The sequence below is a fragment of the Clarias gariepinus genome, chromosome 3 (genome assembly GCF_024256425.1).
Source record: "Clarias gariepinus isolate MV-2021 ecotype Netherlands chromosome 3, CGAR_prim_01v2, whole genome shotgun sequence".
Classification (NCBI taxonomy): Eukaryota; Metazoa; Chordata; class Actinopteri; order Siluriformes; family Clariidae; genus Clarias; species Clarias gariepinus.
Window position 1 is genome coordinate 41,727,489 of NC_071102.1, and position 24,126 is coordinate 41,751,614.

General features: G+C 39.7%; 3 protein-coding genes across 5 annotated transcripts in view; all 3 read left to right on the forward strand.

The window, feature by feature from the left end:
- LOC128518710 (sialoadhesin-like) overlaps positions 1-24,126 on the forward strand; it is a 1,187,000-nt gene that overhangs the window by 326,971 nt on the left and 835,903 nt on the right. The gene's annotated exons all lie outside the window — the stretch shown is intronic.
- LOC128518527 (calpain-2 catalytic subunit-like) lies at positions 81-21,341 on the forward strand. Its single transcript, XM_053491683.1, has 21 exons — positions 81-378; positions 958-1,027; positions 5,119-5,237; positions 5,381-5,514; positions 10,156-10,324; positions 10,411-10,494; positions 10,588-10,673; positions 11,053-11,121; positions 12,387-12,547; positions 13,192-13,361; positions 14,228-14,239; positions 14,350-14,561; positions 15,526-15,562; positions 15,718-15,783; positions 15,878-15,935; positions 16,018-16,082; positions 16,275-16,343; positions 17,389-17,467; positions 17,749-17,865; positions 18,888-18,946; positions 19,033-21,341. Exons 1-21 carry the CDS (start codon positions 142-144, stop codon positions 19,054-19,056), a joined length of 2,097 nt encoding a protein of 698 aa, XP_053347658.1. The 5' UTR covers positions 81-141; the 3' UTR covers positions 19,057-21,341.
- capn1b (calpain 1, (mu/I) large subunit b) overlaps positions 21,524-24,126 on the forward strand; it is a 33,925-nt gene continuing 31,322 nt past the window's right edge. Inside the window, exon 1 of one of the 3 annotated variants that reach the window (XM_053491679.1) lies at positions 21,524-21,677. The gene's annotated coding sequence lies outside the window, so the exon portion shown is untranslated. The remainder of the gene's footprint in view (positions 21,678-24,126) is intronic. The other 2 variants (XM_053491680.1, XM_053491681.1) reach the window with 2 other exon arrangements.

A 24,126-nucleotide genomic window follows, 5' to 3' on the forward strand; every position in this document is an offset into this window, starting at 1 on the left:
ATGAGAGATGAAGCCACGCCCGAGGGAGGAGAACCCAAAACTTCCTCAAACTTCAGTTCTCTGTTCGCACCGTGTTCTTTGCGTATCTGTTTTCCCCCGAGTCCCCAGAGACACACACACACACACACACACAGGTTCATCATGGCGGGAATCGCGTCCACTTTGGCCAAGAAGCGAGCGCGTGCCGCGGGGTTCGGCACCAACGCGAACGCGAACCCGTACCTGAACCAGAACTACGAGGCGCTCCGGAGCCAGTGTAAGAGCCAGGGCCAGATGTTCTGTGATCCTTATTTCCCAGCTGCGCCGGAGTCTCTGGGCTTTTCGGAGCTCGGACCGAATTCCTCCAAGACCAGGGGAGTGCAGTGGAAAAGACCCGGAGTAAGTAGTGACTGAGTGACCCAAAACTGCGATGTTTGGAAAACTTTTCATGCAGACTGATTAACTACTACTTCACATTCTGGAGCTTTTTTTTTTTTTTTTTTGGTGTGTGAAAGGCTTATTTAAAATAACGTGGTGTCATGAACACATCTGCATGTGCACAGTCAAGACCAGGAATGCAATGTTTCCTAAAAAGGAAAGAAAAAAAAATCCTGTTTTGTGTGTAACATTTTGCCTGAGGGGGGTACAAACTATTGCTCTGGAAATGTTCTGCTAGTGACACTAGTAAAAGTAGCCATTCGTTTCATTTAAATATGACGCACTCTGCATTTATTTATTATTGATTTATTTATTTTGCATTATATAATGAATAAAATCTAAATAAATACTAATCACCGTTTTATTCCAACAAATGCTTATAAATGAACAGGTAGTTAAAGATGGGTGTCAACTTTTACCCACACCAGTGTACAGTCATTGTTAGGCAGGATAATTACTCCAGGTGTGTCTACATTTCTCTATGTGTGTGTGTAAGTGGGTGTTTATGTTTGTGTATGTGTGTGTGTGTGTGTTTAACAGGATCTGTGCTCCAATCCAAAGTTTATCACTGGAGGAGCTACACGGACTGATATCTGTCAGGGAGCTCTGGGTAAGCCACACTGCAGTGCATTGCAATTGAGGTTACGTTGCCTATGGTTGGGTTTTGGTTCACAACATATCTAGGTCAGGAAGTGATGACTCTCTCTCTCTCTCTCTCTCTCTCTCTCTGATTAACACTCACTTACAGTATACACACATACCCTCAAACAAATAAGCCAGTGGTTGCTACCCTCCTGTAACCACCTTGACTAGGGTGCTGAACCGTCTTTTTGTAAAATCATATAAGAAGGACTGATATCTGTCAGGGAGCTTCTGGGGAAGCCACACTATAATGCAATGCGATTGAGGTGACATTGCTTCTGGTTGATTAAATTATATAAACACATACATGCTTAAATACATAAGCCGGTAGATAAAGGACGTTCTTTAACCCCCTTTAACTTCCTTATGCAAAAATAAAAGGTGGGTAGAGTCAGATTGTCAAATTTGTTACATTTCAATCATTCATCTTCTATACCGCTTACCCTGTACAGGGTCATGGGGGCATGGAGTCTATCCCAGGAGACTTTGGGGACCAGACAGGGTACACCTTTGGACAGGGTGCAATTTCATCGCAGAGCACACACACAAAAACAGAAAACTTGTAAACGCCAGTTTACCTACATTTTTAATCTGCATGTCTTTGGACTGTGGGAGGAAACCCACCAAGCACAGGGAGAACATGCAAACTCCATGAACACAGGCAGGAATCGAACCTGTTCCCTGGGGGTCCAAGAGGAGAAACACACAATGCTCACAACTAAATTCTAAGCAATATTTGTCTTGATCAGTATCACTAGTACCGTAAGTCCATCTGCTGTCAAATCTACTGCATTGTCTTGTCTTGACTTTTTGTTACGTCACACATATTAACCCTTAAAATGCAATGCGCTCACAAATATGAATGAATTGAAATAAATAAAGTTGAATGGTTCCTGGGGAGCTAAGGGACATGCAGAAGACATTTGGAGGCTTTAAACCTTAACTATGAACTGTGTCAGCCTTTAACTGTCAAACAAAACTAAGGCGTGTCGCTGAATGTACACACACACACACACACACACACTCATAATTCAAGAGAACAGAATTTGGTTTGGACACACTGTCTAACTTGCAAATTAAAAGCCAAGTGATATTATCCTAAAATCATAATAATGTATTTTGACATCGAAAATGTTTTTTTTTAGGTTTTAATTGTAACTGTATATGTAGTAGGGCACTGGTATCTCAGCGGTAGGTAGATGTTTTATCTGCCATGGGGGAGGCCCGGATTTGATTCGATAGCCAGTGCCCAAACCCCAGCCAATACCCATGCAGTGCCCATGCGATTAAATAGGAGGTTGCATCAGGAAGGGCATCCGGCCAGGCTCCAATCTCATCTATTTGTGTATGGAGTTTGCATGTTCTCCCTGTGCTTGGAGGGTTTCCTCCGGGTACTCCGGTTTCCTTCCACAGTCCAAAGACATGCAGATTAGGCTTATTGGCATTCCCAAATTGCCCGTAGTGTGTTAATGAGTGCGTGAGTGAGTGTATGTGCCCTGCGATGGATTGGCACCCTGATTATATCGACTTCCATTTTAATGCAGACATAATCTGGGTTGTCATTTTATCTGTAAATTAGCAGTTCTAACTTTGTAGTTCTAGCGCACATCATGAACGATATCATCTTTAAGCGTGATGCTTTTATGCATTTACAAATTAATATGTGTTTAGCTGAAATTCCTAGCAGTGTTACAACACTTTCAAAAAAAATGTAATTACTGTGGATCAGAGTAGGTGTGAGCCTTCGTAGAAGATTACTGGATGCATTGCAAATGCAGACAAGCCATTTTAATAACCTTTTTAATTACAGATTATTACCAGGCATTTGCCAGCATGTGATCTTGGGTCGCTTACACAGAAGTCACTATTGAAATATGATCTGTGTGTCAAACAAACGAGAGAGAAGTCACACAAGCACAAAATCCACAATCGCTTGAGCATTTCTCTTTAAGGCAACAGGATCAGGGTTGGGTCTTCTGTAAGACCATGTGACTTTGTGACCACGGCCGGCTGCGCGTGCATACGGAACGATTTGCAGGTTTTTTTAATCCACATATAATCAACGATCTTAAACATAAGGAATAAAGACCAGGTTTCACTCTTGACCAAAATAAAGGCGATTCCTTTTTCATACACCATCATCCAGCAGCATTCAGCTTTATATTAAGTCACACAGATGTATAATGCTGGACTTGAAGTCCCAGTCTGCTAGTCAGTTTACGAGAGGATGAGTATGATGAAATTTGAAATGCCTTTTAGTGTACAAAAAAGGGTTAAAAAGAGTTGAACAGATTAAAAGATTAAAGCAACGCCGCATCACTGTCTTTAGATGGATTAAATAACAGCATATCATTTTGGAAATATTTCAAAGAAGGATTTTTCTTTTACACTACTTTAAAATTTTTATTGTTTGGAGTGAAATAGTCAAAGCCAGGGGACAGGTTTGACTTTTCAGGTTTGACTTGAGATCCCAACAGGTCTCGACATCTCATGTATGCTTGGGTGTGTTCAAATTAAAAGTGTGACCTGTCATGTCAAAACAGGTATTAAGTCACATTTTGGCTGATTTGAGTTGTGCATATTTTCAGATTCATGGTTCAATAAGCTCAATTTAGATTCTGAGTTTATTACTGTATCCTGTCCGGTTCCTGAGATATTGCCAGTGAGAGTTTGGTTAAGAGGAGGGCCTCAGAAAAAAGCGACAAAACCTGAATTTGCAACAGAATTCTGTGGTGCAGTAAGACATGAAAGATGTAAAGTGCTTTAAAACAATGTTTAGGATTCAAACTTTCAGAGTTTTGTCAAAGGATGAAGAAGATAAGAATAAGAATTAAAATTTGATATGTTTCACCTACATGTTTCTTGGCCATAGGGTTGGGTATTGTTTTTGTATGGTACAGTTGAATCGCTACTTTTAAAACGGTACCGGTACCTAAACAGTGCATGAACTGATAGTTACAAAAAATAGTGAATCCAGTTAAACAACGGCTTTTTATTGAAAAATAACGACTTACGAATATTCGAGTTACAAATTTCCGCAGACGTGAAACGGACCGCGGCTCTACGAACAAATCACGAAAAATAAACACTACCGTGCATGAGATACCAATACACAGATGCTCTCATTTCCCGAGTAAAACTGACCTGTGCGACTTAATATCCGACTTGATATCACAAATTAAGCCTGTAATGATTTACCTTCTGCTATGCTATTTGGCAACTTTATTTTACCGATCTGTGATTCAGAGCATATAGACATGTCAAAACATGACAGCTTTAAGAGCGGGTGTCAGTGCATGGAAATCTGGATTTCCCTTTGTATTTTTTAACCCAAAAACCTTGAGGAGTTTAGAAACAAATTCCAGTTTGGATTGATCCATTATTGTGTCTATGCAAGCCTGCTTCTTTGAGTGGCACGTGCTGATGTTTTTGCATCTAAAGTTTGAAGGAGTTTGCAATATCTTACGTTCAACGTTCACACTGTGGCATGTCTGCATTCCAGTGGTGCTCACATGACCTGGGAAAAGAAATAGAGTCACCCTAGGGTTTTCAAGACTGTGCATGAATAAAGCATTATTGCACGGTGCTGTTGAATTCTTCGCTCTGATTGGTCAGAAGGTGTCATATTTGGTTTTCTTTTTTCAGCTCTTACAATAGTTATTTCAGCTCACATATAATTAAGATTACATTAACACACTTGTTTTAATGATGCAAGTCATTCAACGGAGTTGCTCCAATGGATGTGGTGCATAATACTGTCTAAGACCAGTGTCAGCACTTTATAACAGAAATCACTATTCTGTCACAAGGAAGTCTTCAAGGAAGTGGTGAAAAACCTAATTTACCAGGAAGTTATGGGATTGCCTTTCCCAAACAGTTGTTAAGTTTCCTTGTCCAAAAAGACAAATCCTTAAGCTGCTTGATAGAGTAGACATGGGGCGGTGATGATATTGTAGTACGTCACAGGTGATGGATTTTGCACTAAGTTGTATAATTGATTCTTGTCTAACATGCATGTTTGAACCATGTAAGTTGAGGTTTTCTGTTTTTGTCTCTCAGGTGACTGTTGGCTCTTGGCGGCCATCGCATCTCTCACGTTGAATGAAGATGTGATGGCCAGGGTGGTCCCTAGCGGCCAGGATTTTGGTGCTGGCTATGCTGGAATCTTCCACTTTCAGGTATTTATGTAAAACAATATTGAAATTTCATAACATCTGTTTAAGACCGTCTCTTCACCTTCTTGTCCTCATAACAGAAAAAGGGTGAATTAAAAATTACAGTTAAGAGAAATGTTTTTTTTCCCCACACTTTCTGTCCATAGTTCTGGCAGTTTGGTGAGTGGGTGGATGTTGTCATTGACGATCGGCTTCCTGTGAAGGACGGAAAGCTGCTGTTTGTCCACTCGGAAGATTGCACAGAGTTTTGGAGCGCCCTGTTGGAAAAGGCCTACGCTAAGTAAGTGCGTCTTTGCTTCTAGGCATCTGGGAGGATCTAAAACAGGACTATCAGAAACAAGTTCAAGACTGCTTCGTGTGTGCCTTCTTCATTACACAAACTGACTTTTATCAGTAAAAGTAACTACCTAGTGAGCTATCTGAGTAGAATCCTAAACCAGTGAATTTGCCTTATATAGTGTCTAGTCATCTCCTAACTGATTCCTTATTCAGTCATTGATTACTAACTGATTCACGCAACCCAACAGCCAAAGAAATGAACTGAACAGGAAAGCATGTGATGATGATTTGAAGTTTCTTGTCTGGATAGATCCTTACACTGGATGACTAGGTTACTAACTAAGTAAAACACTGTTGGGAAGGGCTGCTTGTTTATTTATGAAATTATTTAATTTTGGGGGGGAATAACCTAAATATTGAAGAAACGGATAGGTCTTTAGTCATCGTTTAAAGATGACTCAGCTGTACAAACATCTAGAAGAAGTTCATTCCACCACCTTAGCAATGTTTTGCTAAGAGAATTGGAGTTAGTCAGAGGGGAGGTTGAAATTGAGATAATTGGGTAGGTTAATAGGAAAGATTACCCTAACAGTTTGAAAAACTGAGATGAGACAGGGGGACAGGTATGAAGGACCATTTCCTTAACAACGGCAGACCCGTACCAACACCTCTGCTAGTTTCTTGTGAGGAGTGAGAGAATGCGTAGCCAGAGGATAAGTCTGAGTAGCTGAGTCCTGAGAAGATATCCAGGTCTCAGTTGGTGCCAAATAAAGTCTAAAGAATAGTGGCTGTAGTGCTAGGGCTGAGATAAAATCTGCTTGGTTTACAGAAGATCGGCAGATTGGCAGCAGAGCCCATCTACCACCAGTGCTGGAGAATGAGACAGTAGTTGAGGGAGATGAAAAACTTTAAAGCACACAAAGCAAACTTTAAAGACTCTGGTCACTATAAAGAGCCGGTGATTTCAGTGTCTAAGAGTTTGAATTCCCCATTCCCTACAAGTAGGCATCAGATGGTGTAGGTTGGGGGAATAGGACAAGTATGGGAAGCCATTGTTCTGCCACTCTTTTCAAACTCGGCCCCCATTCACGACCACTTCTGTATGAATGAAAATAATACTCTAATATGTATACTTTTTCCTCTGTTGCGAGACCCATTTCCAACAAACATTGCACAACACAACTTCCTTTTCTCTATTGGGAACACGTGCGGTTAGAGCAAACGAACATGCGTGTTTGCGATGCGCGAGTTTCAGTACTGTATATTTTTGCGATTATCGTATATATTCTGCTGTACTCAGTTCATATTTTCAGTTGTGCACACCAGAGTAAGAAAATGCACATTTTGTCCATTTGTGTGTTTATTCCTTAAGATAAAGGTGAAAGAATCCTGAATGTACAGTGAACATCCTAGTATAAACCCAACTTTAAAACAGCGCGTTGTCATGGAATGCGTCAGTGATGGGTGTGCGCATCAGTCTGTTGTTGTTCCTCACTCACTCCGTAGCCTCACTAAGTAGGCGGCCTTCCCTTCTGCAGGTACATGAAGGGGCGGGCTGCTGGAAAAGGGCACGGCTGGATAAAAATCAAGGCTAAAGGATCTCAGACTTTCCCTGAACTATAAAAACAAGGCGGGTTGTGTCGCTCCTGGAGGTCTCCCCAGCCTAAAAGGCTGTATGAGCTCCCGCGGCACTCTTGTGTGGAGCCAGCCTTCGGGATCCTGCCACAGAAGAGGGAAAAAGGTGCTCCACATTAAGGGCCCTGTTCCCAGCCAGGAAAGCCGCCTAGTGGCCTGATGTCAAAAGGAACTCCCGTCTGAGACCACACCCAAAGGACAGCTGGGAGGGGCAGGTTTGATAAGACAGCGGAAGAAGTTGCTCAAGGAGCAAACAGGAGCCGCTGCCCATGCAGGGAGAATATATCTGTAGAAAGCTTAAAGTGTCTGTTTTTAAATAAAGCAAGTTACTTAAAACAAGTATTCTCAGTTAATCCAAGGAGAGGCACAGTCTTTCTTATGGGAAGTTTGAATCATTTTAATGATTCGGTTCTTTGAATCTTGTTCATCAAAATGTACGAATCTGTTTTTATGACATTTCATTTCCTTCTTTTGATCAGAAATAAAAAAAAATGTTACATTTTCAATAAACAGACCCCCAACACGTCTACATTCACAAATTTTGTTAATAGTTCCATTAATAAGAATATTATAATGCAGCTAAGGACATATTATAATAAACAGAATGAGCAGCTCACCTCTCATATCTTCTAGTCTGAGTCTTCTTTTGAATTTCTTGCACTGCGCATGGCGTCTATCCGAGTCACATGACAAAAGAACGAACGACCCTGCATTCTGCTTATGCACTTTGCACAGGAGGGTGAAATCACAAGGTACACATGTCTTTGCATTTCCATATCTTTGCATCCTGGACTGACCTCTAGTGCCAGAAATGTTGCCACTTTTGGTTGCACGGTCCGTGCAACAACAAAAAAACACCATGGAAATACCAGGTATGCAACATTCACTTGTGTGTTCAGTTAAATAAGATCTGCTTTCGAGGAATGGCACATAGATCTATGACTGTGTATAGGGTGTAAGAGTGGGTTTTTGCAAACCTAAGACCCGTTTTCCAGTTTGCGTGGTTTTGGCATAAATGTGCATGTTGTGGTGTATAAGATCATCTGTGTCCCTCTCTTCCCAGTCCTCAACATTTTCTCTGCACAGTGTGAGCGAGTAGGTTATGCACAGGGTGTAACTGTGAGCTTTTTTTGCCTGACAGTGTCCTATATTCTGAATAAACTACAAACCAAAAAAAAAAAAAATTCTTTTGTCCTCAAATTATTTTCTTGTAGCGCTTACATACCTGACTGAAAGGCTCATTATGCGGCTCATTGTGCAGGCAAGTTTAAATTACAGCATTATACATGATCATTCATGCCTCCTCGCATACAAAATGACCTTTCTAAACAGAAAGAGTCTTAGAAATTGACTAAGACTCTTTTCTTTCAATGAATGTATTGTTTTCTATGAATGATTGAGCAGGACGATTGCCATATCATTTTGGTTGACATAAAACTCTAGGGTACAAAATCCAGTGCAGACAAATGTTATGAATGTGGTTTATGGCTTTATTTCAGTTCCTTTTTTCAGTAACATTTACATTTCAGCATTTATCCAGAGCGACTTACAAAAGGGCTAAAGTTATGGCCTCCAAGTGGTGCAGTGGTAAAGTGCCTGTCCTATCATTCGGTGATCGCTGGTTCGATCCCCCGGGTGATGCTGTAACCTCTCGCAGCCGGAGTTTTAGAGAGAGCTGATTGGCCGAGCCCTCTCAGGGGGAGGGATGAGAGGTACTTAGTGCTCTCACATTAATTACGGCTCTACAGCCAATCAGGCGGGCGGATAGCGCTGTCTACTGAGTGTGTTATGCCGCCCCCAATGGTGCTTGAGCGAAAGAGGAAACACGCGACAGTCTTTGGCTGTCCCGACTGAGTGGTAGTAGTAGCTTAATGTGGGAGCGCCCTAGTGAGGGGGAAGAATTGGATACGACTAAATTAGGAAGAAAAAAAAGGGCTTAAGTTTCCATCATTGAACAGACCCTTACACTAGGTTACTAACTATGTACAGTCAAACACTGTTGGGAAAGTTTTTTTTTTTTGGTAGTATAGGAGAAACAGATAAGTCTTAAGTCGTCATATAAAGATTGGCAGAGATTCAGCTGTACAGACGTCTAGAGGAAGCTCAATTTAACCACCAGAAAGGAAAGAGTCTCGATGTAGCCTTCCTTGATCCCTGAGAGATGGTGGCACCAGCCGAGCAGTACCGTAGGATTGGACGGAACATGGTGCAGTGTGGGGTGTGATTAGAGCTGAGCGTTAAGTGGGTTCTGGGGCGTTTTTAGATTTGTAAGCGAGCATTAGTGTTTTGAATTAGATGCGGGCAGCTAAAGGAAGCCTGTGGATGGAGCGGAGAAGGGGGCTGATGTGGGAGAACTTGAGATGGTTGAAAACGAGATGTGCAGCTGCATTTTGGATCAGCTGCAGAAGACGAATGGTGGACAGAGGCAGATTGGACAGGAGTGAGTTGCAGTAGTCCAGTCATGAAATAACAGGGGACTGAACGAGCACCTGAGTAGCTTGTCTAGGAAGAATTAGGCGAATTCTTCTGATGTTAGAGTAAGGTTAGCAATTTCTGGGGTAAATGACAGTTGATTGTCCAGGGTTACCCCAAGATTGTGGGCAGTGGCTGAAGGAGTGATCTGATTGTTGTCAGGGAGATCATAAGGTCTTGACAGGGAGGATGAATCACCAGAGATGAACAGCTGATGAGCTGTCATCCGGGATGAGATGTCTATAACGCGTAATTTCTCATATATATCTCATAAATACATAAATGATAGGACATGGTAGAACCTTTTCAGGGCCCCAAAGCAGGATTTAGGACTAAATGTGACTTAAATTACCTTCTCAGTTGGGTTTGTTTTCCTGCTGCATCACGAACAAGTCACTGCTGTCAGCAATGTGTTTAAAGAGACTGATCCCTATAAGACATACCATATAGACATACGCATAGCAAAAGTTTCAGTCATAAAAAATGCCGGTATTCACTTTTAATGTACTTTATTTGCTTTTTCCCCTCCCTGCAGGGTGAACGGCTCGTACGAGGCTCTGTCCGGAGGCTCCACCACTGAAGGCTTCGAGGATTTCACCGGTGGAATTGCTGAGCAGTACGAGCTAAGAAGTGCGCCGCCGAACATGTTCCAGATCATCCAGAGAGCACTCGCGGCTGGATCACTGCTCGGCTGCTCGATAGACGTGAGCGCTGCTTGTACACACTCTTCTTGTCTTTTTTCGACCAGGCCTTGCTGAAAAGATCTATTATATGTGCTGTGTGTGTGTAGATCACAAGCGCTGCTGATTCCGAGGCCATCACACGGCAGAAATTGGTGAAGGGACACGCCTACTCGCTGACTGGGGCTTTCGAGGTACAAGCAAAGAGACAAAATTTTGAAGATGATTTCACATTCTGCTTTTGGGTTGTGTTTTGTGTTTAGCTGTGTGTTGTGTTTTGACTTAAGGTCAATTACCGTGGTACTCGGGAGAAGCTGGTGCGCATGAGGAACCCGTGGGGTCAGGTGGAGTGGACCGGAGCCTGGAGTGATGGGTAACACAAACCACACTCATGCAAACCCACATACCACACATGCACAAAAACACAAACATTCACTTGCTCTCAAAAAACACATTCTTCTACGCTTTACTGCTGCTGTCTAGCATGCAATAAATTTTATATTGCAACTTTGGGTATAATGTACTTAAGTATAAAGTAATATAAATCTTTCATTATAAACATTATATAGTATAATATTAATGCAGTATTTATTGTAATGGAAGTCTATTACCTTATAATATAATGTAAATGTTGTATAATCCAGTAGAAGGTCCACGCTTTATTCATACTGTACATAGAATTTAGCGGGATGTTGTTATAATCTCTAATAATAAAAGTCTAATAATACTTCTCACTGTTCTTGACTTCGTAGCTCATCTGAGTGGAACTCTGTAGATCCTTCGGAGCGGCCGAACGCCAGTGCTGAAGACGGAGAGTTTTGGTAATGTTAGCTCTCATGTTAAAAATCATAAGAATCATAACGTGCTAAAAAATCTATAGTTTTTTAAGTTTAAGTGTTTAAAGTTAAAAGACTTTTGCAAGTCATCCAGGACATCCAGAAAAATCGATTGCTAATTACAAAAGACTTCAAGCACAGTACAATGATGAGACTCTTAGCTGCGGAAAAACATTTGGTGGCCTCCGAGTGGCGTAGTGTTAAAGTGCTTGCCCTATCATCTGGAGATCGCTGGTTTGGTTCCCGGGTGATGCTGTAACCACAGCTGGAGGTCTCGGCTGAGCTCTCTCAGAGGGGGGTGGGATGAGTGGTACTTAGTGCTCCCACATCAATCACGGCTCTATGCCATTTGGGGCATCTGTGAGCTTGTGCACGCGGAGGAAGCGGATAGCACTGTCCTCTGAGTGTGTTACGCCGCCCTAACGGTGCGTGAGCCAATGATGGATAACTTCTCGCCAATTTGTGGGAGAGATGCATCTGTCTGTGGGAACCGTACAAACAATCACTTTTCATCAACACCACTTACAGGAAGTTCCAGTCATTAAATAGATGTTACAGGAAGTCGGCTGGGAGTTCTTGCCACACTCCTGACCTCGCTCCAAGCTATATCCAAATTTTTGGTCAGTTAAAGGAGTTCCTGGGAGGCCGGCTTTTTCGACATGAAGAGAGCATTCTGATTTTGGCTCTGGCATACAGGGAAAACATTCTATCCTGATGGTATCCAAGCACAAGTGAGATGCTGGTAAGTGCATTAGTGTTGCAGGGGATTGTTCTGCGCAATTAAAAGTTCCAGTTTGACTTGAATGCCCCTTGTATTATCAAATTATGTATTTGTCATTTTTAAAGTCTTATTTTTATATTTAAAATGTAAATTATATCTACTTTACTTTAGGTAGTATGTGGTGTGGCAACCCACTGACAGTGGGCCTCGAACCCGGATCCTCAAATCAGCAGACTAGAGGCCTAGCCTCCTGAGCCACTACTCCCAAAATATATCCACTATAACTGCAATTAATTAATTTTTCAATATTTAAAGTAAATGCTAATTAATACAATATTTAAATGTATCAATGTATAAAGTTTGAAAGACATTTTTTTATATGTCAGTTGTTTTTTTTATATCATAACCATAATTAAGCCTTTTAGAGAAAAATCTAGTTCCGGTAAGAGCCAACGCAAAATTTTGATGTGCATAAGCAACATAGCCATACCTACCTGGGGTAACTTTTTTTTACTATGTTCTTGCATAGCATGGCGTTTTCCGAGTTCCAGAGGCAGTACTCACGGGTCGAGATCTGCACCCTGACCCCAGATGCCATCAGTAGCGACCAGGTCAAGCCATGGGCTGTGACCAACTTTAACGGGACCTGGAGGAGGGGCTCCACAGCCGGAGGGTGCAGGAATAATGCTCGTAGGTGCAACCTCAACTGGCTTACCTTGGAGCTTATAACAAAAATCAGCGATTCGAAGAGATCACATGAATTTATGTACCCAGTGCATTCATTCATTCAATCATTCAATCATTTTTTTTTCGGGTACCCTGCTACACAGGATTTATGGGTGTCTTGATTAGTAGGAATTTAAAGACTGCTAGGACGTGAGGATGTGTATATCACTAATAAATTAATGTCAGATGACATTTTAGTCAAGAGTCAAGCAAAACTATTTTACCCCGTGTTCACCAGCAAAAAGTGAAAGCAGCAGGAAGTAATTTGTTTTACAATAATGTTTTACAGCAAAGGGGGCGGGGCAAGTGAAAGCATTTACAAGCCATGTAATTATTTTTGTTCAAGTTTGTCCAGATGTTTTTATGTCCGAAATTGACAGAGAGTATAATCCATGCATCTGAAGCTTAAGGTTTTTTTTCATAGCTTAGCACTTTTTATATAGCAACATTTAACCCAGCAACATTTTTTCTACCCAACATTTAACATACATTTTTCAGAACCAAGGGTTTACTGTCTGTGATTGATTTTGGGTTAGTTTTAGTTTGGTCTTTCATTGCACTTTCGATTACCATCCGCGTTAAAATGATCATGAAGTTAACTTTTGCAGAAACGTTCTGGATGAACCCTCAGTTCGTTATCAAGTTGAACGAAGAGGATGATGACCCGAGTGACAACGAGGTGGCCTGCAGCATTGTGGTGGGTCTGATCCAGAAGAACCGGCGCCGTTTAAGGAAAGAGGGACAGGACATGCACACTATCGGCTACGCCATCTACGAGGTCAGAGGGAAAGATTCACATCTCATGTGTCTCTGGAGTGTATATCAGATTATCTGTAGGAATGGGATCAATCCTATGTTAAATAATATTAAACATTCTGATTCAGTTCTGGGTAACATCCCAGGTTAGAATATGTAAATCAATATAATACCTTGATGAGCCTGAGCAACACCAGTTTATAAAATTGGATAAGGAAGGGGAAAAAAATCAGTGTCAAGAATAGCATCTGAAGAGCTGGATGGAGGAATGAGGAAATGGGGTGGAGACCGTGTGTTTCTTGGTGCTGAGTATGGAGGGTTGGTTTGTTGGGACATAAACATCCTGATGCTCTCGGAGGAAAGGAAATGATTAATTAAATGAGCCAAGAGGAAGCTTTAAAAGTACTGTGCTGTACAGTTCTGTGCAAAGGTTTTGAGTCCCTCACCATTTCTTAGTATTTTGCTTCCAAAGAGACAGAATTTCCTGTTTTTTAATGAGGAATAGTTCTCCAGGCTTCCTGAAGGACTTTATGTCTCTCATTTTCAGTCCATGTTCTGTACTTGAGAAGTTTCAGAAGATGGTTTTTGTTTAAGCCACACCGTGACCATAACACCCCATCTACATTAAAACATTATCCAATGAGAAACAGGTGCAGGTGAAGACAGATGATCAGGTCGAGGATTAGTATACTGGTGATACTAAAGTTTGGAACAGACGAGAGGGGAAATAAGGTCGCTGCTGAGATTGTTACCCCATGACTTTTGCACTTAAGACTTTTGCACAATTCTGTATGTTTGTGTGTTATTATAATATCTTGGGCTGCATTATATGTGTGATTCTGTATTTTTGTGAATGTAACACATCTTTTATTTTCTGCGTTTCAACAGGTGCCTCCACAGGTAAGCGTACTAATTTAATTACCTATGTCGAACCATTTATACCTACAGCGACGTTTACTTTCAACACTGTGCATTCCCTGCATTTCTGTTTGGCTCCGTCCCTCCACCAGTTCCAAGGCCAGACCAACCTGCACCTGGACAGGACCTTTTTCCTGACACACGCGCAGAAAGCTCGCTCTGAGACCTTCATCAACCTGCGCGAGGTCAGCACGCGGTTCAGGCTGCCTCCTGGCGAATACCTCGTCGTCCCCTCAACCTTTGAGCCCAACAAGGACGGTGACTTCTGCCTGCGTGTCTTCTCTGAGAAGCAGCAGGAAACACAGTAAACATTTAAAATCCTCTATTGTCAACAAATTTAAATGCAATTTCAAAGTGTTATTTTGATTCCCATTGGCATTAATTAATATTTGATGTTTTATTTGGGGGGAAACATCTTACATTGTCTTACATTAGCCACACCCACTAAACACCATAAAAGGCTAAAACTAAAACTAAAACTGTGGTGTTTAAATATATCCGCATCACTATCTACAGTAACATAAACAGTTAATTATAATGAACAGATTAACAGATAAACATAGAATTTGAATCGATAAATTAGTGAATATGTTCAAAAATGTTCAAAAATATTTTAATAATAATAATAATAATAATAATAATAATAATAATAATAAAGTGGAACCTCGGCATACAAATTTAATCCGTTCCAGAAGCAAAACTAATTTTCCCATAGGAAATAATATAAATGCAGATAATCCGTTTCAGCCACTCAAAAATATTACCTATATTACCAATTTCCAACACTCTAATCATATATTTTCATATAAAAACAATCAAAACATTTGGAAAAGTAAATGAAGTAAAATATGAAATACATAGACATTAATCCTCACTTAACTTTAATTTATGATTCCTCTTGGCACCGGCTGCTTTAAAAAACAACCTGAAAATGGCTCCCTTTTCTTTTTGCTGTCGTCCTTGCTAACATTCACAAAAAATATGTATGTTGGAATAGGCTTTCCATCGACGCAAATTATTTTTGAATGGCTCCCGGACGTACACGTATGCCAAAAATGCTTTTTACACAATGCAAAATTTCAGTTCTTAAGACAAAAATTTGTGAGGTGGGGCATCTGTAAGCGAGGTTCTCCTGTAATAATAATAATAAGAAGAAGAACAACAACAACAATTATTATTATTATTGTTATTCTCCAGTAATTATGTAGGAATGATAGTTGATGTCATGTACCTGTACATTTTCACTAACAGCATGTTTCCCCTGGCAGGCGGTGCGATGATCCTGTCGACGCTAAATTAGTAGATGTGAGTTTGATTTCAGAATTCTTTTGTGTTATAAGGTTAATTGTAGTAGACTTGATTAAAGCTCATAACAAAACTTAACCTCAAAACTTATAATAATAACTAAAGATATTCTGAGATTTCTTGAAAAGCTGACCTTTTTGAGTGCTTCCTTTCAGGAAACCGTGCATGACGGTGAAGTAGATGCAAACTTCAGGGCTATGTTCATGAAACTGGCAGGAAGTGTATGTAAACACCTTTGGCTGCTTCTGAATAATATCTAGTTGTTAGCTTTTAGTTGTAGATTTCTGTTGAAATCACCCATCTGTGTGTTCTCAGGATCAGCTGATTTCTGCGGCAGAACTCAAAACCATAATGAACAGAATCATTGCAAAACGTATGTATGCTTTTAGTATGCTGTTGAACTAATCCTAATATAGGCGGACTTTGTCTTACTTGATTGTGTTTTGGTTTTTAAGGAACTGACATTAAGACTGACGGCTTCACCATAGACACATGTCGCACCTTGGTCCATCTCGTGGATGTATCCTCATTTCAACGCACTCAGTCTGGAGTAGTGTTGTCATAATGTCATGCCATAATAATAAACTAGTCTGAATAAATTCCTCAAGGTCATCATGGGGATTTGTAGGAAACAAAGTTTTTCAGGTCCCTCAAGCAATTTTAGCTTCTTATGTGGCTGTAATCTTGAATATTTCCCTTGACTGACCCTCAGGACAGCGGCGATGGGAAGCTTGGGCTGGGCGAATTCGCCACATTGTGGAAGAAAGTGCAGAAATACCTGGTAAGATCAGTGTTCATGGGTTATTTTAGTATATAGTATATTTTATGAACAGAGTGCAGTTTTATGCTTTGAGTTAAAAGTGTTTTCTGTACATATAGGCCCATTAAAAGTATCACAAAGTTGTAACTAGCTTGAACTGCTTTAGTAGCATGCTTACTGCATATTGAAAACACCAAATAATTGACAATTTATCTTTTCTGCTGATATACAGTACCTTCATTAAATATCACATAATTTGCTCGTATAAGACTTGCTTCTTAATGTTCCGTCTGACATACGACTAGAATTTAAAATTCTAGCTGCTTGATTGTCTTTTCATTTCACTCTTTTTCCAAACTCATTGTTTCAGTGTCAAATACCCCTTTGATGAAGTGCATTATCTCAGCCAATCAGAATGCAGAGACTGGAAACATCTATTTTCAGGCTTCTCCCACCTTTATTTCTGACAAATGAATGAATACCCCTTAATTTATTATGACATCCTCAATAAAAACAACATAGAACTAAAGTACTGAAGTACATGTGGGTTAGCTGTTAGTAGTTAGGTGCTAACCATTAATGCCTAACCTATCCCTTATGTGCAAAAGAACGTTAGAATAGCTTTCACCGGTCAGCCACTAACCTGCTAACCACATACGTAGCTCTTCTAAAGGAGAATGGGCAATCTATGATAACTCTAGGAATAACATGCTTAATGTAGGATAATGTACAAAATAATGTACAAAATAAACAAATAAAGGCTGGCTGAAATACTGTAATAGTTGTAAGGCCTGCCTTAGCAGTGATTATTGGGGTCCAATCACCTTCAGCAAATATCACTGGATAAAACTCTAATAAATTGTTCAATAATTGCAAAGACTTGAAATATTACCTGTTCTGGCCAGTGATATTTGCTGAAGGTGATTGGACCCCAATGATCACTGCTTCTGGTTATATTTAGGGATCTGGTATACGTGGCTTCCTGCATGATCATTCCAGATTTCAAAGAAGTAATAGCATTTGTTGTTGTAATTAACTAATAACTATATTCATATTGTTCTTGTAGCAAATCTATAAGGAAAATGATCTGGACAGTTCCGGGAATATAAGCACAACAGAGTTTCGTATAGCACTGACGAAAGCTGGTAAGTCAGACATCAACCCACATCAGTCACAAGACCTTTATTCACACGCTCATCATTGATAACTTTCAAAGCATAACTGTCTGCTGTGTGCCATAGCAATTTATATTCGATATACTGTAGGTATCTTGAAGAAGAGCCAGAACCAGAGTGCATAAAATGGAGTGTAGAACAAATTGTTATTGTCTTATATTAACCTATGAGTTAGTTCATTAATAAGCAAGTTCACATGTTATAGTTACATATTTCATATATTCTAATAGAAGGACTCTTTTTTTTGACAGGATTCACTCTGAATGACGCAATCTTCCAGATTCTAGTAGCCCGCTACGCCGATCCTGACCTCACCATTGACTTTGATGACTTTGTCGCATGCCTAATGAAATTGGAGCTGATGTTCCGTAAGTGAAGTCCTAAATAAGGAAATGTAAAAAACAACCAACCATATATGATTTAAGGTTGAAAGTATGTGGGCACTTGAACACTGCATCCCAAAAACACGAATTGTGGACAATAAATAACGCAGACTTTCCCAAAATGTTGCCACAAAGTTGGACTCTCTTTGTATCTTGCAACATTAAGATTTCCGTTCACTGCGATTAAGTGCCCCAAACACGTACCAACATGACAGGAATGGGATGTTCACCATGTATAGACCATGATAGTCTATGTGTTTTCATTTTAAAGTCATCTTATAGGCAAAAATAGAATCTGTGTACTACTTCTAAAACAACATGCCAGTACTCAAGTCTATCCACAGTACTGATGTTATAAAAAATAGGCAAATGAGAACATGGCAACTCATCCATGATATTGTAGGTGTATCAAATGCTACTCTGTTAATTTAGCACATGAGAAAGTAAATCAACCACAATTAGCTGGATTAGCATGGATATGCAAAAGTAATAACGACGGGTCCACTGTTATTATTTGGTCCAAAATAAAACAATTTATGAGTGCAAATCATGAACCATTAACACACTACAGTATGGGTAAACTACCATCACATGTCTTCTGTTATAATGAGTGATCAGGGTTTGCTAGCACACCAACCTTAAACACACTACTGACTAGCCAAACAGCCATTGCTACAAGGATAACAAGTCTGCCGCGTCGCTTATCTTGTTCAGCTAGCTTGTTTACATTCACCTGCATAGAACAGTGAATATGCTTTGCTGAATGTCTTGAGCAATTAGCACAGATATTCTCTTTTTCTGCGTCAACAGCTAACTAGCTGAAACACTAGCAAGCTTCTACTACATGAAGCTGCCGCAATAGTGCGGTTATGACTCCAATTTTTGGGCAAACCTTTTTTAAGTTTTAACCTTTCCTGCCCTAATCACGACATTGCTTTAGTTTTTTAATCAGCCAAATTCTTAAACCTTTATGACCGCATCTCGTTTCTCTTCCCTTTTTTTTTTAGGAATGTTCCGGAAGATGGATCCACACAACACTGGTTTCTTAGAGGTGGACTTTCAAATGGTTAGTTTACCTCTTGTTTTGTATAGATATATACTGCATACTGTATTTATTTTGTCTGAACACTGTTTTCTCTCTCGTCTTCACAGTGGCTGTGTCTAACCATGATCTAAACGGGTCCAGCCTGAGGGCAGCAGACAAGCTAAGAGTCTAAATACTAAAAATTCTCTACTGCTTAAACACGACTCTTAAGGCAGGCCTTATGCATAAGCACTCAGAAACTTTTTTTTTTTTTTTTTTTTTTTGGTGTGTGTCTTTAGTTGATTTAGTTACAAAGTTAAAATGTTCTGGGATTTTTAATTATGCATAAATCCTAAATGTATGCAAATAAAATATTTCTGTTTAAGCCAGTGGTTCTCAACACTGAGAATGTCCACTGGGGACTTGCACGTTTTAGTGTTTTCCCAGCTCTATCACACCCACTTGAATTTAGAAAAGGCTGTTATTTAGCTGATTAGTTAAATCAGGTGTGCTGGGAGATGAGAAAAACACAAAGGGCCATCCAGGGGGTCATCCACACGGGTCCCGGACCAGGGTTGAGATCTACTTGTTTGAGCAATATATGCTATAGACTATATATTTTAAAAAAATATGTTATTTTGTTCACATTTTGGATGCTTTGTTGTTAGACGTTTACCAAAGGTTGAATTTCAGGATGAAAACTGAGCCATTACACTAGAAATGTTTGCGTTGTCTTGAAACAGATAAAGACTAATGTGCAGTATATTACATTTTACCTTACATGATATTTGATGATATGATGGTGTTGGATAAATCAGATTCTGGCCCTATTTTTTTATTTGGGTGAAGGATTGAGTAATGGGGTGATAAAAAATAGGTCTGATTATGCTATAAAAACACTAGTCTACTCTCAAATCTATTAAATGTTTAAGATTAAAAATATTATTACATTGGAACCTTGGATTGCGAGTAGCTTGGTCTGCAACTGTTTCTCAAACACGCAAAAAATGTAACTCAGTAAACGAGCAAGGTGTTAAAATACAAGCAGTATTGTGGGTAATTGTCCGCCATGCTTAGTCTACTAAGTGTACTGTTTACTTTTAAACTTAAAAAGGACGTATTTGTGAAATATATTTAATAAATATATCCCACACTGTGACCACGTGTGTGCTCGTAAAAATTTTTTCTTTTGTGTTTGTATGTGTGGCGCATGCTTGTGTAAGTGAGAGTGTCTGTCGGTAGTGTGTGTGTGGTGTGTGTGTGTGTGTGTGCGCGCGTGCGTTTGTGTGTGTGTGCGGGTGTGTGTGTTAGTAAGTCGTCTTTCTTGCCCCCACCTCCCCCCCGCCCCCTCTCTCTCTGGTCTCAATCGCTACAGCCACGATTCTGTTTAAAAGTAAACTGCAGGTTAATTTGTTTAATTTTTACTTAAATAAATTTTATATTAATTATTTCTATATAAATATTTTGGTTTGTGGAATGATTTATCTGAGTTTTTATTATTTTTTATGGGGAAATTTGCTTTGTTATATGAGTGCTCACATATACAAGCACGCTTACGAAATGCTCGCAAACCAAGGTTTAACTGTATAGGATATATTTCACAAATACGTCCTTTTTTTAAAGTTTTAAAGTACCCCTTAAGGTTTTAATTAAAATATAGAAGACTATAAGAATATAGCGTCATTTTATGCTATTTGTTCTGACATTTTGCCTACCAGAATTTCTTACCAGTAACAAGTGTGTAGTTATACTGTATCAGTCTGCTCTACTTTCTCAATATCTTATACTTATTCTTTCAATTGGTCGTAGCACTGTAAAAAATATAAAGTATAGATTTTACGTCCTGATATACTGGTAGCACGTTTTAAACTTGAGCTCAGAAGTTGCTGGGAGTAGTAGTAGTAGCAAGGATTTATGGGCGGGGCGCTATAGCTGTATGCCGTGTATGCACATGCGTGGGTAGGAAGGACTGATGGGTAGGATGAATTTATAGACACAATGGCATAAACCTATCACAGATTTTTATATTAAAATATAAATTGATTAGACAGTAACTGGGAAAGTATAGCTACAAAGATGACGTGTTTGTACTGTATGAATTTATATTTGTTGCATTGTTTTGTTTCTAACATACAGTATGGAGGGGGGTGGAGTTTTCCTTCTGTTCAGTTAGCCTATCAATGTATGTTCATTCTGTGAAGGGAAAGATGTAGGTTTGTTACTTTCAGGTATTTTTTTCCACAAAAAAAAGCCTTCACCTTCAGGGATACTTTAATAAAAAAAAAAATGCTGCATGATTTTATTTTTATTTTTTATGTTTTGGTGGGAAGATTGTTTTCAAGTTGCGGTGTGGTGTTTGTAACTATCCGTTTCACGATGTACTGACAAATCAATGTATTTTGCAATTTTCCACATCATTAAACATATTTAAAGGGTATTTTTTTTTCTGAAGTCATTTTGTGTGCTTTTTTTTCTTTTTTTAATATGTAGTATTTCCTAAATGTGTGTGGGACAAGAAAAATACACACTTGACCAGCCACTTTTCTTAGTCGGCTTTGAACTGTAGGGTACAGGCTCGATTTGTGACACGCCCTCAAGATTAAGTCACCGCCATGCCACGCCCCCTAAGGGTAGGGCTGCGCAGTGCAGTGCGCTGAGATTCTGCTGCGCGTGTGTGTGTCTATGTGATGACTTAATCGCATCCTTTATCATTTAAATTCGTGTAACCAGCTGTGTGCTGGTCGTCTCAGACAAATCGGAGAGCAAAATAGTGGTAGGTTTGCATGCTTCGTGGTTTTTATTATATATATATATATATTTATATTACCTTGGAATGTGTGTGTGTGTGTGTGTGTGTGTGTGTGCCCCGGATGTGCATGCACTGAATATATTTATATGACCGAACAAATCCTTTAAGTGACATTACATGACTTTTTTTTTCTTCTTCTTCAAATATTCACTGTTTTGGTTTTAGACGTTCTCTAATAAACGGGGAGATGAAACACCCAAATGAATAACCGCTACGACTGAAGTGAGCGCAGGGATACATAATAACGTTACACTCTTTAAATAAACAGTGTCTCGAGCAGGATAAACGTGCGCAGATCAGTCGGTTTGTTTCTCTTAAGCGCTACATTGTAACAGTTGTAACAACAACACTGTCACGTTCGTCTTGCTTTGGTGTTAAATCCTCCAATCTGATTAGTCAGTCCAAGTGTTGCTCATAAAGTAGATCCGGCTGATTTATATTTATAGTAATATGCATGCTGTTATAATTCGTACTATCTATGGTCACACAAAAAGCTTTGATTGATGATTAATCATAATCTGATTTAAATGTGTTGCTATTTGTATATTAGTTGACATAGAGAAATTTCTCATTCATGTAAGGAGTCTCCAGTGTCAGGATGGGAGAATGATACTCTTACCTTCTCCTCAGCGTTATGACAGTGTCAATAATGCATATAGAAAGGGGTGTATGAAAACCCCAGCCACTGGACGCAGTGACAGGTTTTCTGCCAAATTATGTTGCTGTATTAAAAAAATGCTACTGTAGGTGTAGGGCACTGGTGGCTCAGTGGTAGGTGTTCGCCTGCCATGCGGAAGGCCCGGGTTCGATTCCCAGCCAGTGCAGTGCTGGTCCCAAGCCTGGATAAAATGGGAGGGTTGCGTCAGGAAGGGCATCCGGCGTAAAACCTGTGCCAAGTTGTAGTGCGGACTGGATATTCCGCTGTGGCGACCCCTTGCTAGGAGCAGCCGAAAGACCAACATCAAAAAATGCTATCGTACAGTTAGTTAATAGATTTGCGCTACCCTGTCGAAAAAAGCTACATGCTAAAGGAGTAAATGTACTATAACCGTAAGTGGGGCATTTTCTGATACATTATTATATTAAGATCTATGGTTACAAAAGAAATTTAATCATAAACTGATTAAAATGTGTTGCTTTTTATATATTATTTGATGTAGCTAAACCTATAATTTTACTTTTATGGAAGAAGTCTCCAGTGTCTTTTTTTTTTTTTGTATGGGAGATTAATACTCTTACCTGCTTCTCATCATGACGGGTAAATAATTCAAATAAAGAGGCTGGCGAGGCACAGTTTATGTGCTATAATGTAAACCTTGGGTGTATACATGCAGGAACGTATTCCCACCTGATGCACAAACCCCAGCCATTAGACGCAGTGCCAGTGTTCTGCCAAAAGATGCTACCATAGAGTGAATTAATAGAGTTGCGCTACCCTATCGAAAAATGCCATATGCTAAAGGGGTAAATGTTCTATGACAGTAAGTGGAGCATGTTTTGATAAATTATAGCATATATTTATTGCAGCATTTAGGAGTAGCATGTTCTGATATTCTGACAAATATCCTCATCAAGTAATACCTTGGCATTGTTAAGTAGGAAAAAATGAGCGGTAGCATGAATTGGCAGAACTCTTGTCCCAAACGCGGATAATAAAATGGGTGGATTGTGTCAGGAAGGGCATCCGGTGTAAAACCTGTACCAAAGTAGTGTGCATATTGGATGACCCGCTGTGGCAACCCCTCGGAGGGAGCAGCCAGGAGACTAACAACAATTTTTACAGTTACAATTTGCAATGCCATGCAAAATGTAGTCAATTATTCATGACAGGTAAATCACGACAGACCGCCCCAGTTTCACATTTGTTGGTTACTTGTTAGGCTTCTGCTCATATCAAACAAACTAAATTAGTCTTAGTCTTAGATAAATGTGCATATGCCCCTTGTCCTGCCACCCCACTGTGGATTATTTGGCCATAGCAGTTTGCCAAGGCAAACTATCTCTATCAACTAATGTTTTCCAAAGTGACATTGCAACTTGTTTCCAACCAGTTTCCATCCTGTAAATTTTGAGTAAATACATTTGCTCACATTTGAATTATAATTTTTTATTTTTTTGCATAATCTTTAAGGCATCCCCAGGAGGTTGACATTTTTCAAAGAATGCATTTCTTCAGGGTGCTATTGCACACAATTGATCAGCTACGACAAATCTCTTTTTAAACTGTTTAGTTTGGTAGATATACAAACAAACAAACAAACAAAATACACATGATAAGAAATTCTTATCACTGTAAGCTTATCAGTAATGTCATGGTATGTCAGTGTTTTGTGAAATGTTTGTTTGTGTGTGTGTGTGTATACACTGGAACTTGCTGATTCACTCTCAGAATCTGAGACAGAGACGAATCGAT

Coding starts and splice junctions, on each gene's coding strand:
- LOC128518527 (XM_053491683.1), top strand. CDS start 142: ATGGCGGGAATCGCGTCCACTTTGGCCAAGAAGCGAGCGCGTGCCGCG. Junction 10,674..11,052: donor ACCGGAGCCTGGAGTGATGG/GTAACACAAACC, acceptor TTGACTTCGTAG/CTCATCTGAGTGGAACTCTG. Junction 11,122..12,386: donor GCTGAAGACGGAGAGTTTTG/GTAATGTTAGCT, acceptor GTTCTTGCATAG/CATGGCGTTTTCCGAGTTCC.